Here is a 14,222-nt window from a genome sequence, read left to right on the forward strand (position 1 = left end):
ACTGTCATTACAAAGCAGAGGTGTGCAAGTGGTGAGCCCTGCGTTCTCTGGTTATGCTGGAGTTTCGATTGTTGCACCATGCCAAGCGCATTTTCTAATTAATAGTTGTAATGAGATAGAATTTTGCCCCTTCCTATTGTTTACAGAAAGAGCTCATTTGCGCTTTGCTGACTCATTTGCACTGCGAGAGTGCATGTTCTAACAGTTGCTACGAGGTAGTTTTTAACCCTCTTCCATTTTTCTTTTTATAGAGAATGCTCATACTGTCCCAGTATACTATATAAGCAGAGTAATCTGTAATTTGTGCAAGCGAAGTGATGACCTTCGTTCTGTCTTTTCGTGTACTAGCGCTACACTAGAGCCTGGGGCCCATTTCTCTAAAGTCACGAAAACTTTTCTGGCCCTTTTCTGTGAAGCTGCACATCAACTTGTTTTCGTACACTGGTCTTTTCACATGTTTTCAAGATAACAAACTTAAACAGACTTAAAACCTTAAGATACAGAAGCTCGAAAAGTTTTGGGACTTTCTGAGAAACAGACCCCCCAGAAACTTTATTGGGAGTGATTTTGGAATGCTGGCAATTTCTATCTTCTTGTAGAAACTTCTTTTGGGGAACAAGGTAAATAACAATGCACCTCATTGTAATTCTATTAGAAGGATGCCCTTGACTGCCCTTGATTTGCTTCAGTATCCTCATTGGTTGAAATCGTTTGTGTCTGTGGTAATTTTTTTATTGTTCAAACCAAGGAAAATTTGGAATTTGAAGAGAGTAATAATCATTCTCAGTAACAGATTCCTTTAACAGACAAGATGACCGTCAGGCTTTTGGTTCATTTCTTAAATTGGATTAACCCAAACCAGCTCATCAGTGTAATGAAAATTTCAAACTTGCTATAGGATAGGCCTTGCTATTGCCAAACAGCTTGCTAGAGATGGAGCAAAGGTCATGATTAGTAGCAGAAATAAAGAAAAAGTGACTGCAGCTGTTTCTCAGTTGGAAAAAGAAGAGCAAGGTTGTTCTGTAAAAGGTGTGGTATGTCATGTTGCAAACCCTGAACATCGGAAGAATCTCATTGAACAGGTAAGGGCATCTAAAGAATAGAAACCTTCTGGCATGACTGCTACATGTAACTTGAAGATGAAGAGCTATAAATTCCTCAAACAACATCGCTCCATCAGCTATTGCTATTTTCAGGTCCTGCTAATTTCTCTGTGCTTTGAGTCATTTATAGACACATCACATACTTTACAGGGGTTGGGATCTTTCATAGTTATGTGCAGTACATGAAGCTTGTGTTTTGGCTTTGGGAAATTACTTGTAAATTTTGCGTGCTGTCTTCCACCAATGAGTCCTGGATTTGATTCTGGAAAATCTGCACCATTTTTGTGGGTTGATTTTTCTTAATGTACCTAACCCTGCTCAAAGTTATCAGTTTTTTCTTTTTTTTTTTCAATGAGATGGTTTTTCTCAGAGTTGTGCGTGCAGATAACTGTCTTTCCTGGAAAACCATAAAAAATATTTCTCAATCAGGAGGCAAAATCTCTAAATCGATCGTCTGATGATTGCGTAAGAGTGGAACTCAGAGTTACGGACAACATATGTTTTATCTTTGATTTTCTCTTGTAGTCTATTATGTACAATGTTCTGGAAACCGCATCAAGCACTTTCTCTTAAGCCGCTGTTACACGTTGACACTTGTATCCGAAACTTGTGTGGAATAGCGCTGCGGAACAAGTTTTGTCTCTTGTGCTACAGCTTTCACAAAAAGTAGAACTGCTTTCTACTTCTGCAATGGTCGCAACAATTGCAGTGGTGACAAAAACAAGAGTTTAACCATGCACACCACTTTCCTGTTATGCTATGTTGCGTAAGCCAATCAGAAGCCAGCCAAAGCCATGGAACTAGCATCAACTTGTTTTGGGGGAATCTATTAACAACATTTCGAGACCAGATTCAACGTTTGCAAAAAAGTGTTGACCTTTTATGTTGCACTGCTGAAACTCGTTTTGAATAAGTTTCAGCTAAAAGTGTTCAACGTGCAACAGCGGCTTTAGCAAAGACTGAATCACTTGCGCCTTGTATATGAATACATGTATATATATATATATATATATATATATATATTTTAAGAGGAAAAAAGGACGCAACTACATTTCCCGACAAGCCTGTTTCGTGAATCGCTTCACTCTTCAGGGGTTTAATGACCCCTGAAGAGTGAAGCGATTCACGAAACAGGCTTGTCGGGAAATGTAGTTGCGTCCTTTTTTCCTCTTAAAATATTTATTCCGCTCTGCTTCAACGTATTGAGCACTGTTCCACGAGAAAATCGACTTACAGACTCCCTATATATATATATATATATATATATATATATATATATATAATAATGATCAATGGTAGCAAAATTTCAGTTCATTGCTTCAGCGAGTATATATATATATATATATTTAAAACTACGGATACCTAATATGGTCAAGGAATGCATCAGCAATAAAGCAAGCTGAGAATACTTTTGCAGCTCTGAGCAGAAGTGGCAGACAAAGGGTGGTTTTGGACTGGAATTGACTGAGGCAGAAATTGAGATGCTTTAGTCAACAATACATGGAAGATTTGTTGATCCTGGAGTTTTAGATAATAAAAACAAATTATTATTCTACTCGGGCTTGCTGGATATAGAATGATTAAATAACCAACGAGGAGCGTTATCTATCACTCTGTATCCAGCGTGCCCTCATAGAATATTTGTGAAATATATGTAACATATTACTGTAACAGTATATACTTGACAGAATGTCGTGTTTCTGATTCTGGTCAATGACAAATGCATAAATAGGTTTATGTTTTTGTCCTTTACAGACATTACATCACTTTGGTGGTATTGACATTTTAGTGTCTAATGCTGCAGTGAATCCAGTAGTTGGACCAATTTTAAAGGTAGAGTTTCACACTTAATCTCATCATATTCCAAGCAATTACAAAAATATTGCTTTGTGTGATAATGTCAATAACTTTAATTCATTAAACAATATTTTCATTTCAGGTTTCTGAGGAAGCTTGGGACAAGGTAATAATGTACACTTACAGTAATGTATGGGAAGCAAGGGAAACAGTTAGTTTGGTTTTCCAGAGAGACCTGTTGTTGTCGAGGGAAACATCAGGACTGGAGGGAAACAAAACTAACTAGTTTCCCGAGAGATCAGACATCAATAAAATTGCTTTGTTGGTCGTCTTCGAAAAAACTTACTCATGCTTATTACTAATTTTATTCCAAATTGCACTCAAAGTCATGTAATTACCTAGTATACTAAAGACAGACTCTTTCAAACTTAACGTTAAAGTTCATTTTGACAATGAGAACAGTCGGTGGTTACTCTACTCAAACCTTTCGTCAACTTCAAATTTTATTGATACCCCTGCCAAGTGTAAAATTTTTCATTAACACAAAGATGTTGGTCAGTAAAGATAATGAATAGCCAGTTTTACACTTAAACTAACTTATTAATTTAAAAGAAAGGAAGCATAATAGCCAAATAAAGTTACATGTAAGGGTTTCTTTATCCCATTGACTCTTGAACCACCCCCATTGATGAATAAAATTGTCTGTTAACCCATTCACACCTCAAACTCCCTACTGATGAGTAAAATCGTCTGGCATAAGACAGAGTAAAGTCTATTAAGCTCCTGCACTCTCAGGGGTCAAATTGGATTATAGGGGACAGCTAGTCGACTGACTCAGGTTGTTAACCCATAATTATAGTCCTGAACCACGAAACGTTTTGTTATTTTTTATGAAGTAATCACCTTTAAACACTATCCCGGTCACCTCCATTTTTTTTACAATCATGACATAATAACGACAGTCTATGCACTTTATGCCAAAAGGCTGAGGCAGACGAACTAATATACAATTAACACACCCCTCTTTAACACCTTCAGCAGGGTTTCATTGATAGGAAGATTGACTAAGACCAGTTAACCCATTGACCCTTGGAGTGAGACTTAATAGATTTACTCTTTCTAATGCCAGACAATTTTCAAATTACTCGTCAGTGGGGCGTGGTGATGAATATCCTGTTAACAATTTTTGCCAAATTTCAGATATTCGATGTCAATGTAAAATCATCTTTCCTTCTGGCAAAAGATATAATTCCATTGATGAAGAAGAGAGGGTTGGTATAAAAATTATTATGTCTGAATTCAACTTTCCATAAATTGTTGAATTGTTGAATGCCCTTTGGCTGATTGATGACCTGACTCATTTCTTATGGTATAGTAATTCTTTTAAAGATGTTACATTGAGGTCACAGTTTACAGCTTCTATTATTCATCCTTTTTTGCTCAAGGCAATCAATGACAACAAACAAAACAGTGAAATGTAATTTGCACTAAACACTAGCAAAAAGAAACCTAAATGTTCTTTATTATAGTCTTTTAAAGGATGCATGTGAGTTTAAATGAGCATGTAATAGTTTTCTGCAAGTGGAGGCTTATTCATTTAATGTACGTGTACAAAAAAAAAACAATTTACCACTTATTGACTTTGGTTTGTTCATTTAGGGGTGGATCTGTAATTTTCATTGCATCAACAGCTGCATTTAAACCAATGCTGGTAAGTGTCAAATTTCTGAATGAAAGTACAATGTAGATATAGTGTGGGAGGCACGGTGGCCTCTTGGTTGGTACGCTCGACTCCAGATTGAGTGGTCCTGTTTCAGACCCAGTGGCTGGGGACATTGTGTTGTGTTCTTTGGCAAGACACTTTACTCTCATGGTGCCTCTCTCCACCCAGGTGTATAAATGGGTACTGGAGAATTAATGCTGGGGGTAGCCCTGCGTTGGACTAACATCCCATCCAGGGGGGAGTAGAGATACTCCTAGTCATTTCATGTTACAGCAACCAGGATAAGCTCCGGTCTAATGGGCCACTTGGCTCTTAAGCAGACTTTACCTACCTTGTAGATATGTTAGTGGTTAGAACGTTTGAAAGTACACAAAGGTGTGTTCCCTTGTGCCCCTTGAAAAGGTTTCATAGACTTGTTTTAAGCTAAAAAATTGACCTTGGGAAAAGTTTGTTGATCGTTGTTTCTTGCTCAATTTGCTGGTTTAACCCATTCACACCTGGCCTTAGTCAGAGTAAGATCTATAATTTAAGTATTATTGTCAGGTGGAGATGGGTTTATACACTTGACTAAAAATTTACACCAGCCTATGAGATGCTTTATCAAGTTTATTATAATTGTAATGATGGTAATCATGATGCTGATGATGATAAATTATTTTTCATTACATCCATTTGGAAATCACTGGTGATCCTTGCAATCTGAAATTTGGCTCTCAGCAGTGCTATTTGACAATTTTTGACCCGTGGCCCTTGAGGGCGAAGGGTCTAATTGTTTTAGTACCACCCAACTAGTCGGACAGAAAAGGCAATAATAAAGTTAGCAAATGCAAGTTAAAGAAATATTTATTTGGGAATAAAACGGAAGAAAGCGTCACGCTTTTCGCTACTCGAGGACTATTACTAATAGTCCTCTAGTAGCGTAGCCAATAAAAAGGCAGCCTTTGCATTAGTCCACTAGATGGGTGATACTAACTATAATTATTATGGCATGAGGACTATGTGGAGTCCAATTTGGTTTGTAATCATACGAGTGATTCATAAAATCGGACGACTGCATAGAGGGAGTCTGATTTGTTTAATGAAACTTGAAACTTCGAAACTTTATTAACAAAATAATCAATTTGTGGATCGAAGGGGGCTCGACCTAAAAAACATGATTTTACGAGAATCTATGTAATTGCACGCTATTAGAAACAATGAGAATTGGCTGATGTACATTGTAACTGTCCAATTTCAGGTATCCGATTACAGCCAACTGTCTGATTTCACTGTAATCACAAATACTAATACAGACCGAATTGAATGACGAGAACTCCTGTTACCAATCAGAAGCATTACAATTTCTGAGAAACAAAATTATTGCATTCCTTTTTCTTTGTATAATGTTGCAAATTTGTCCATTTTGGTAAAAAAAAATCCCCAGTTTGGTAGGGTAAGTGGTTGTTGCTATGGTTATTGTGACAAATTCTGTGATTGGTGGATTAAGCTGAATGCACTAATAATATGATTGGCTGATGCAACTGTCGGACTTCAGACATCTGATTAACGCCAACTGTCCGATTTGACTGTCCGATTTCAACCCTACACAATAATTAGTGAAAAATAAAGTAGTTGTAATGCACTGATAAAATTTGAGAAAATTGGTAATGGTTATGATTAATTTGAGAATCACATTATTTTTTGCTCTACATTGCACCTTTTCCCCAGCCACTGAGAGAGGAAAACGAAAACAAAACAACCAATCAGATTTCAAGGCTTGTTTAAAGAAAACATTCAAATGGGCCACTTTTGATACCGGTATATTAAATTCAGCTTGAAAGAGAGCTAGGTTTAGAGGACGAAGACAAAGGAAAGTGGATAATATGCTGATATCTTTCACATTCATTGCAACTTGTTTCTATTGTTTTTGCCCTCTCTGCCTTAATATCAAGCTGAATATTGATATTTTGAAAATGGCCTATTGCAGGAAAATGAAAGACAAAGAAAGCCCTTCTGTGATGAATTTTGCAACTTTTGTTCCCAAAACTTTTTTTTTGTTTTTTTTTTAAAGGATGAATTTAATTACTGGTAGTTACAGTTTCTGAGCGATGATAATGAGCTCCTTTAGGCTGAAGACGAACATTAAGGGGAGTTTGCAGCTAAAATTCAGTATCCGTTTTGTGTCTGCTTTTCTTTGTAAACTGTCAACTGGATCAATAAAATAATTATTGGACGGGTACTGACTTAAAAATCCTCTATTTGACCAATTAAAATTAATTGTACGATTTCTAAATGGTTGTAATGATTAAGCTTCGTGTTGTGCAATTTTGGTCCGAAATAATCTCTGTGATTTTGAAATCACACTTACCAAATTGCAGACAAATTTCAGACCAAATTGCACTTTACTCAGTTCAGTTACAATGATTTACGGTATTTATTACATGTATTAGATCCTGAGGTAGTACTGTAACAAATTTTATTATCTTTGCAGGGTGCTGGTGCATATGGTGTAAGCAAAACAGCTTTAGTTGGTCTGACAAATGTTTTAGCTAAAGAATGTGGACACATGGGTGTGAGAGTAAATTGTGTTGCTCCTGGGGTCATCAAGACGAGTTTTAGTGAAAAAGTAAGTATTGAGAATAAAAAAAAGTTTTGTCACTTGTCAGGTGGGAAGATCATTGGTAACCTGTGCAGCTTGCATCTTTCATACATTTTTCATACATTTTATAGTAAAAATTAATGTGGAGAAGCAGTTGTGTGGAAAACAAATTGAATTATATGCCATATATACATGCAGAGATGTTGCTGAGCAATTGGGATCTAATTCATTTGACCAAATAGCTAAAAGAGGCCTTTCACTCCTGTGGGGTTCCCCATTGACGAGTAAAATCGTCTGGCGTTAGACAGAGTAAAATCTATAAGTGTCACTCTTGGGAGTGAAAGGGTTAATGAGGACATAGTTTTTGAGTGAATCTAGCTGTTGTTATAATTTTCACTCCTGTGGGGTTCCCCATTGACGAGTAAAATCGTCTGGCGTTAGACAGAGTAAAATCGTCTGGCGTTAGACAGAGTAAAATCTATCAAGTCTCACTCCCAGGAGTCAATGGGTGAAAACACCATCAGCCAGTTTTCTCACTTACAACTGCCATGGATTAAGTTGTTGATAATTAGGACTTCGAACTCTCTTCTTTGTAAAACTGAGGAAAAAGAGCTTTCTCAAATGCAACTGTATGGTAGTCATGCCAGGGGGAACCAAGCATATGACTGCCCAGAAAACTTGAGATACACGTGAGTGTATCGCTTAAATAAGAATCGATAATCTGTATAATTAATAACGTCAGGCATTACGTCACGAATTGTAATTGGTTCCATTTTGCAATTGAATGAAGACTATCGGACAGACCAATGGATTTCGAACTACCGAACTCGTCAACTCAACGTCTCGAGTAACCAGTTGTAAAGACTCCGATGACAATAAACGTTTGAAACCTTGATCGTACCGTCTCATCAATACAGTGAGAGAACAATAAACTTGTAGCTTCTATAGTTCTGGCATTCGTGGATGCTGCATGACAAACAAACTGACCCCTGTAAGAAAAAACTATGTATTTGAGGTGCGGGTTCAGTAGACGAAAGAGTGAAATGATCCTCAAACTTATCTGGACAATTTTAAGCAATTGTCTCTTAAAGAGACGATTATTGCTTGTCCAGGATCTGATCTTCACTCTTCCGCAAACTGACCACTGTAGAAACCAAGCAACGTCTAGATCCCGGGGGGGGGGGACTCCCATATGAAACAGACGGGGATGCTCGTCGGAAATTTTGAATTTAACCCCTAAAGGAGACCAATCTAGGCGTGGCTTAAGCAAATTTTGACCCCTAAAAGAGACCGTTTAAAAACACAAAAATACGACACGCAATGAGTTTTAATGATAAAAAGGCATAATCATCGAATGCTTTTATCTAAAAAGAAAATTTAAAAGGAAATTTGACTTCTGTTTCTCTTCGCGTAATTCTGTGTTACTTCGCAGAACCCTAAACGAGACCTTGGTGGCATAAAATATTGGCGTTTTGCCCGGAACACCCAAAGCGAGACCAAAATCCAAAATTTACACCCCTAAGCGAGACGACGAGCATCCCCGTCTGTTTTATATGGGAGTCCCCCCCCCCCCCCCCCGGGTCTAGATATTCCTCTTCCTCCCAACCATAGGAATACGAGAAATCTCCACAAAACACTATTCTCCCTAGTGTGTTAGAAAAAACAAGATTCCTGCTTCATTCATTCTGCTAAAAACACTTTGTAATACCAATCAAACAACGCTTATTTACCAGGGGCACCCAACGTCAATTTTCGGAAAGTATCTGTTCGGAAGACAATTGAGATCTAGAATTTTCGGAACATTTGTTGTAAAAGTTCTTGTTTGCCTGCCTCTCCTAGGATTTTCGAACATCTGAAAAGTGGTATAATTGCCCATTTTTAACGGATTTTTACCCTAAAAAGGTCACCTAGAATTTTCGGGAGCCTTTTTTCTGGCTGAAATTTTTGAAAAGGTAAGTTTTGATCCCTATAATTTTCGTATCACTAGATTTTCAGCTGGGAAATCCGAACACATGAAAAATTTTTAGGGGATAAAAATATGCCTATAACTACCGTTTAAATACTAAAATACGTTTAACAATGCTATGTTTTAAGTGGTTTTGAACTATATTCTCGTTGGGTGCTCCTGATTTACTTTATCATTGGTTTCAGTATTGGAGAAATGATTCACTGGGAGAGTTTTTCTATCAGGTTAATCCACTTGGAAGGTAAGACCATCTGATTTGATGATGATGATGATGATGATGATGATGAGACCCCGTACTTTTCACGAGCCGAACTTAATTAAGATACGCCTGTTGATTTAGATGTCGAGCTCAATAGACCGATTTCGATATATTAAAATTCAGTCCGAAACAAAAGGCATCATCTGGAGGCTCTGGGGAATAAATAGAAGGATTTGTATGAGTTTATTCCCCAGAGCCTCGAGATGATGCCTTTTGTTTAGGACTGAATTTTAATATATCGAAAGTGGGCTATTAGCCTATCCACAGCCAATGCCCTAAGGACTTTTGTAAGATTTTTTAGCCTGATTGTCACAATGCTGCCAAACATTGGCTCAATTTAGGCCCGTTTCAGACGCCGTACTTTTCATGAGACGATCTTAATTCGAGTTTCGACCGACAGAAATCAACAAAAGTGCGTTCATAGATTAGTTCACGCTTTTCAGTGCATCATGGGTAATCAGGACAAGATGGAGAGAAATTCAAAGGGTCACAACGATGAAAAGTATCCATGATATACAATGAAAGGTGTGGCAGGGTGTGGCAGAATAAAGTTGGAGAGAATGGCTATTGTAGAAATTAGTTTATTAAACAAAGTTTCTGTCATACATTTCCTGTAATTCCAAAGGCACAAAATTACATAGAATGTATGGAGACAGAAAAGCAATATTTAGGAGTTATTTGTTTGGTTTATGAAGACGAAAGTCTGTAAAGTACAGTCATGCACAGTTTATTTTGCTTTGAATTTCCCGCCATGTTGCCCTGATTACCCATAATGCACTCAAGAGCCTGAACTGGTCTATTGTGGAGAATCCGCACTTGCCTTCAGAATGCCCTAGGCTCAAAGTCTGCTTGCAAGCTAATAGTTGGTGCACAAGACTGGAAGCATGGAAGCCTGGAAAAATTCATTGAATGTCCTAGGCTCAAAGTTTGCTTGCAAGCTAATAGTTGGTGCACAAGACTGGAAGCATAGAAGCCTGGAAAAATTCATTGAAGAGATTCCAACCCTCCCGGTTTATCATGAAATTCTGAAAATAAGGAAACAAGTTGCTTATCTTAACTCTTACGTATTTTTTTTGCTATCAGAGTGTAAAACGTACGGTGGCCCTTAGGTACACAACTTTCTCTCCGCCCATGACAACTTTCTTGCTACTCATGACAAATTTTACTTTCAGTGCCACAATTTGTGCTTTCGTTGACAAAACTTTTGTAGTTCGAGAGAGAGCTGGTAGCTAGTCATAGATAGAAGACATTCTCGTGTATAGAAAACATTTTGTCGTGGATAGTTATAATTTCGCAATGGATAGAAATACAGATGCTCCAACAGGGTCGCTCCTGCGGCGCTCGTGTGGGCGCTTGCGGTGGTAAAAAAGATTCTCCCTATTTTCCTACGAAAGGGGTTGGAATCTCTGCATTGCAATCGAAAACTACATCCAGAACTCAATCGAAAATGGTTTGAGCTCGAGTCATGTCCTTTTTATTAAGTGAACAGACGTCTCTTCCCTGAGTCGAAAACAAACCCTAACCCTAACCCAACCCTATCCAACCGCCGTCCACGACGTTGGACGGCACTGTTCAAAACGCATGCCCGTGATATGTTTGCTGAGTGTGACTTGAGCCCGCTATGCCCTGCGCATTCCTTTACGGTAATTCCGTTGTTGTTAAGTGAGCCCGCAGAACATGAAGTATCGCAACACGATCTCTTCTCTAAATATATGTTATTCACCGGCCGGGAGGTCCGTATTGGGAAAAACTGTGCCCGAGATCTCGAGTACGGCCCGAGGCCGCAGGCCTTCGCTCTTTTAATTCGCAACTTCACTCTGCGCTTAGCGTAGTTGGTTACCATGACCGTGGTCAGGAGATAGGAAAATACTGCCCGCTCCCGGAACCAATCAGATTGCAGGATCAAAGAAATAAATAAATTAACGATTAATTCGTAATTTGCTTTGAATTCACTATTATCGTGAATTAGGACACTGTGTCCCAGGTCTTGTGGTAGTAGAGAAAATAAGAAATAAAGAAACATATTCAACTCTATAGGGACCGCGCGTTTCCGCTTCACCACTAAAGATCAAGACACCGCATTTTCAAAACAACATTTATTTAAAGTAAAAGTAAAGTCAATTTATTTAACGTCGGTAGTTCCTTCAGTTACGAAACTGGTATCAAGGATATGACGTCATAATCCGTCCGGACGAATTATGCGTCTCTCTGTTATTCGTCTAGTGTAAAGACGGGACGAACTATAGAAGACACATTAGGGCCGTTTATACGAGAGAAAGTAGGGCCGTTTATACGAGAGAAAATAATTATTACATAAGACGCGAACACCCCGTATAAATGGCACAAAATCTACGTTCACGGCTTTCTCAACGCCGCGGCTTATTTCCTGGCCTGGGAGTTGTATAATACTCGTGTAAATAGTTCCTTTCACGAAATAGTAAGTAGCGTCCGCGGCCCAGAGTAAGCCGCGCCCTTATTGTTCTCTCGGTAAACGGCCCTAAGTAAGCTGGCGGTGCGGGCTTACCTCTGTCTGGCCGCGGCCTACATATACGGCGAAGGAACTATTTATACGAGTACAAACTCCCAGGCACAGGAATAATCCGCGGCTCTGAGAAAGCCCAGTGAACGTTGATTGTTTGTACCATTTATACGGGATGTTTCGCGTCTTATGTAAGCCGCCGGCCAGAGTTAAGCCTCGGCTTATTTTCTGTCGTGGGTAAACGGCCCTATTTAGCCCTCTGAACGGAATATCTTTTTTTTTATACTTTCCGTGTGCGTCGTGGACAACAAACGATAGTTCGTCTAGACGGCTTAATGCGTCCGTCTGTATAGCTAGAGACGCATAACCAGACGGACAACAAATGTTTCCCAAGTTCGTCCAGGATGGCCGTTTTAATACGAGAGAAAATAAGCCGCAGCTTCCTGTGGCCGCGTCGGTAACATACTACGCCAAAGGAACTATTTATATAACTAGTATAAACCACTCAAACCGCCAGGCCAGGCGAGGGAAAGCCGTGAACGCGTAGATTTTGTACCATTTATACGGGGTGTTCACGTATTATGTTAAGCCGCGGCCAGAAGTAAGCCGCGGCTTATTTTCTCGGTCGGTATTAATAACGGGCCCTATTGTGTCTCTAGCATAAAACGGGTTATTTCAAAACTCAATGACGCGTTGAATGTTTGAATAGGTGGAATCAATAACCATAAGCACAAGGTATAACAGTTGTATAAGCATTGATACATGTACACTGCTGTTTTAGAACAATCTTAGCAACTCTCGCAAAGCGTTTCTTAGTTGCTTTTCTTTGTTCACCTTCCAGGATCGGGTGTATCAAATGAAATCAGTGGGGGGGGGGGGGGTCGCGTTTCTGTTTTCCTTTCACTAAATCAAGTCGTCGTACATAACAGGAGCATTCAACTGCTAGTGATAGATGGGGGAACCAGCTTTTCAAATCTGTAGATGGAAAGTAACCAACAAACAAGCAAACAACAGCATCCTCCGACATATTTGTTGCACCTACTTTAGTTTTCTTTTTAAAACATAGATCTCCACAAACAGGACAACAGTTTGACAACAAGTGATGAATTGGGGCCGACATTAGGAGAACGAAATGTGTAATCTTGTGGTATCCTGTGCATAGGGGCAGCTTCAGCAAGTTGTCATGTAGTTTCCTCCGTTCGTCTGCTTTTTCAGGGCCGCGACTTCTATGAATCACGATCATAAGTCATATCTCTGCGGAAATTGTTTTTATGGACCCAACAACACGCTGGTTTTTTAAGGCAAGGGAAATCATTCAGTTTCACATGATAATATACATTCAGAACATTTTCAAACAAAAATTCAGAGTGTTTGGTAGTTGTTTTTGGACGATCAACGTTCGGCTAAGAATTCTAGAATCCACCCGGCCACTAATAGCATACCGTGTAGTTAGTTTTTTTAATTATTTGTTTTGTTAATTTTTGCAGGTTCGTCCTTTCATACTATTTCAGTGAACCAATGATAATGATAAACAAACGAATTGAAATAAAAACACGTGAAAGTTTTTCTAAGTTGTTAACGGTCCATTTCCAACAGTACTATACACATACATTTTTTATTATTTTTTGGTCCAAGCTTTGTTCTTCTCTTCGGGGTTGTCTAAGAAAGAAGAAAAACACCTCGCCTCGTCTAGTTTCTTGGATGATTTCGTCTCCCTTCATTTGTCGGCTTTCTTTTCCGAGCTGTAGTACCAAAAAATAACCCGGAAGATCTGTCCTGTTTTAGAGTTATGTGCTCAAAAATGACCTTATCCAGAAGATACACCTTTTGTGTCTTCTCGTTCTCAGCTGCAGCTGTGAAACCTGATATAAAAACCAACCCAACAGTCGATGAAAATGTACTGTGTTCAAAACCTGACCCCGTCTTTTGAGAACATGATGAAAGTGAGCCAAATCCACATGAATGCAATCGACGTTGTGCATTTGCCCCCCAGGTGTCTTATAAGGGAGTAACCCCCCCCCCCCCGCGGCCCCCCCCCCCCCCGCCCCCCCCCCCCCGGGCTTTCCAATCCTCTGGGCCAACGATTTGCAAAACTTTGCCCCGATTTCCTCACCTGGGGGTTTCAAGACAACCAAACTATTCATAATATTGCAATTGGCCAAAAGTTCTAGCTGTGTCCTAGCCTTTTCATACACACAATCGAGTCCTTCTGCTTCCTCAGTCCACGTTTTTTGTATTCGTTAAGACCAATATGCTGATTTAGCAACAGAACGTCAGTGGCGACGGCGCGCGGCAGAAAAAACCACCACCAATGAGA

General features: G+C 39.1%; 2 protein-coding genes across 3 annotated transcripts in view; one reads left to right on the top strand and one right to left on the bottom strand.

The window, feature by feature from the left end:
• LOC137993340 (dehydrogenase/reductase SDR family member 4-like) overlaps positions 1 to 9,475 on the top strand; it is a 9,897-nt gene extending 422 nt beyond the window's left edge. The window contains exons 1-8 of one of the 2 annotated variants that reach the window (XM_068839233.1): positions 1 to 31; positions 899 to 1,082; positions 2,859 to 2,936; positions 3,043 to 3,066; positions 4,101 to 4,171; positions 4,560 to 4,611; positions 7,094 to 7,228; positions 9,353 to 9,475. The exon at positions 1 to 31 is cut by the window's left edge and continues 107 nt beyond it. In XM_068839233.1, coding sequence (XP_068695334.1) covers positions 1 to 31; positions 899 to 1,082; positions 2,859 to 2,936; positions 3,043 to 3,066; positions 4,101 to 4,171; positions 4,560 to 4,611; positions 7,094 to 7,228; positions 9,353 to 9,412 — 635 coding nt within the window. In that variant the 3' untranslated portion in view covers positions 9,413 to 9,475. The remainder of the gene's footprint in view (positions 32 to 898; positions 1,083 to 2,858; positions 2,937 to 3,042; positions 3,067 to 4,100; positions 4,172 to 4,559; positions 4,612 to 7,093; positions 7,229 to 9,352) is intronic. The other variant, XM_068839154.1, reaches the window with a different exon arrangement.
• The window catches only part of LOC137995496 (DNA ligase 1-like), a 461,965-nt gene that overhangs the window by 329,628 nt on the left and 118,115 nt on the right, over positions 1 to 14,222 (bottom strand). The gene's annotated exons all lie outside the window — the stretch shown is intronic.

The sequence above is a fragment of the Montipora foliosa genome, chromosome 1 (genome assembly GCF_036669935.1).
Source record: "Montipora foliosa isolate CH-2021 chromosome 1, ASM3666993v2, whole genome shotgun sequence".
Taxonomy (NCBI): Eukaryota; Metazoa; Cnidaria; class Anthozoa; order Scleractinia; family Acroporidae; genus Montipora; species Montipora foliosa.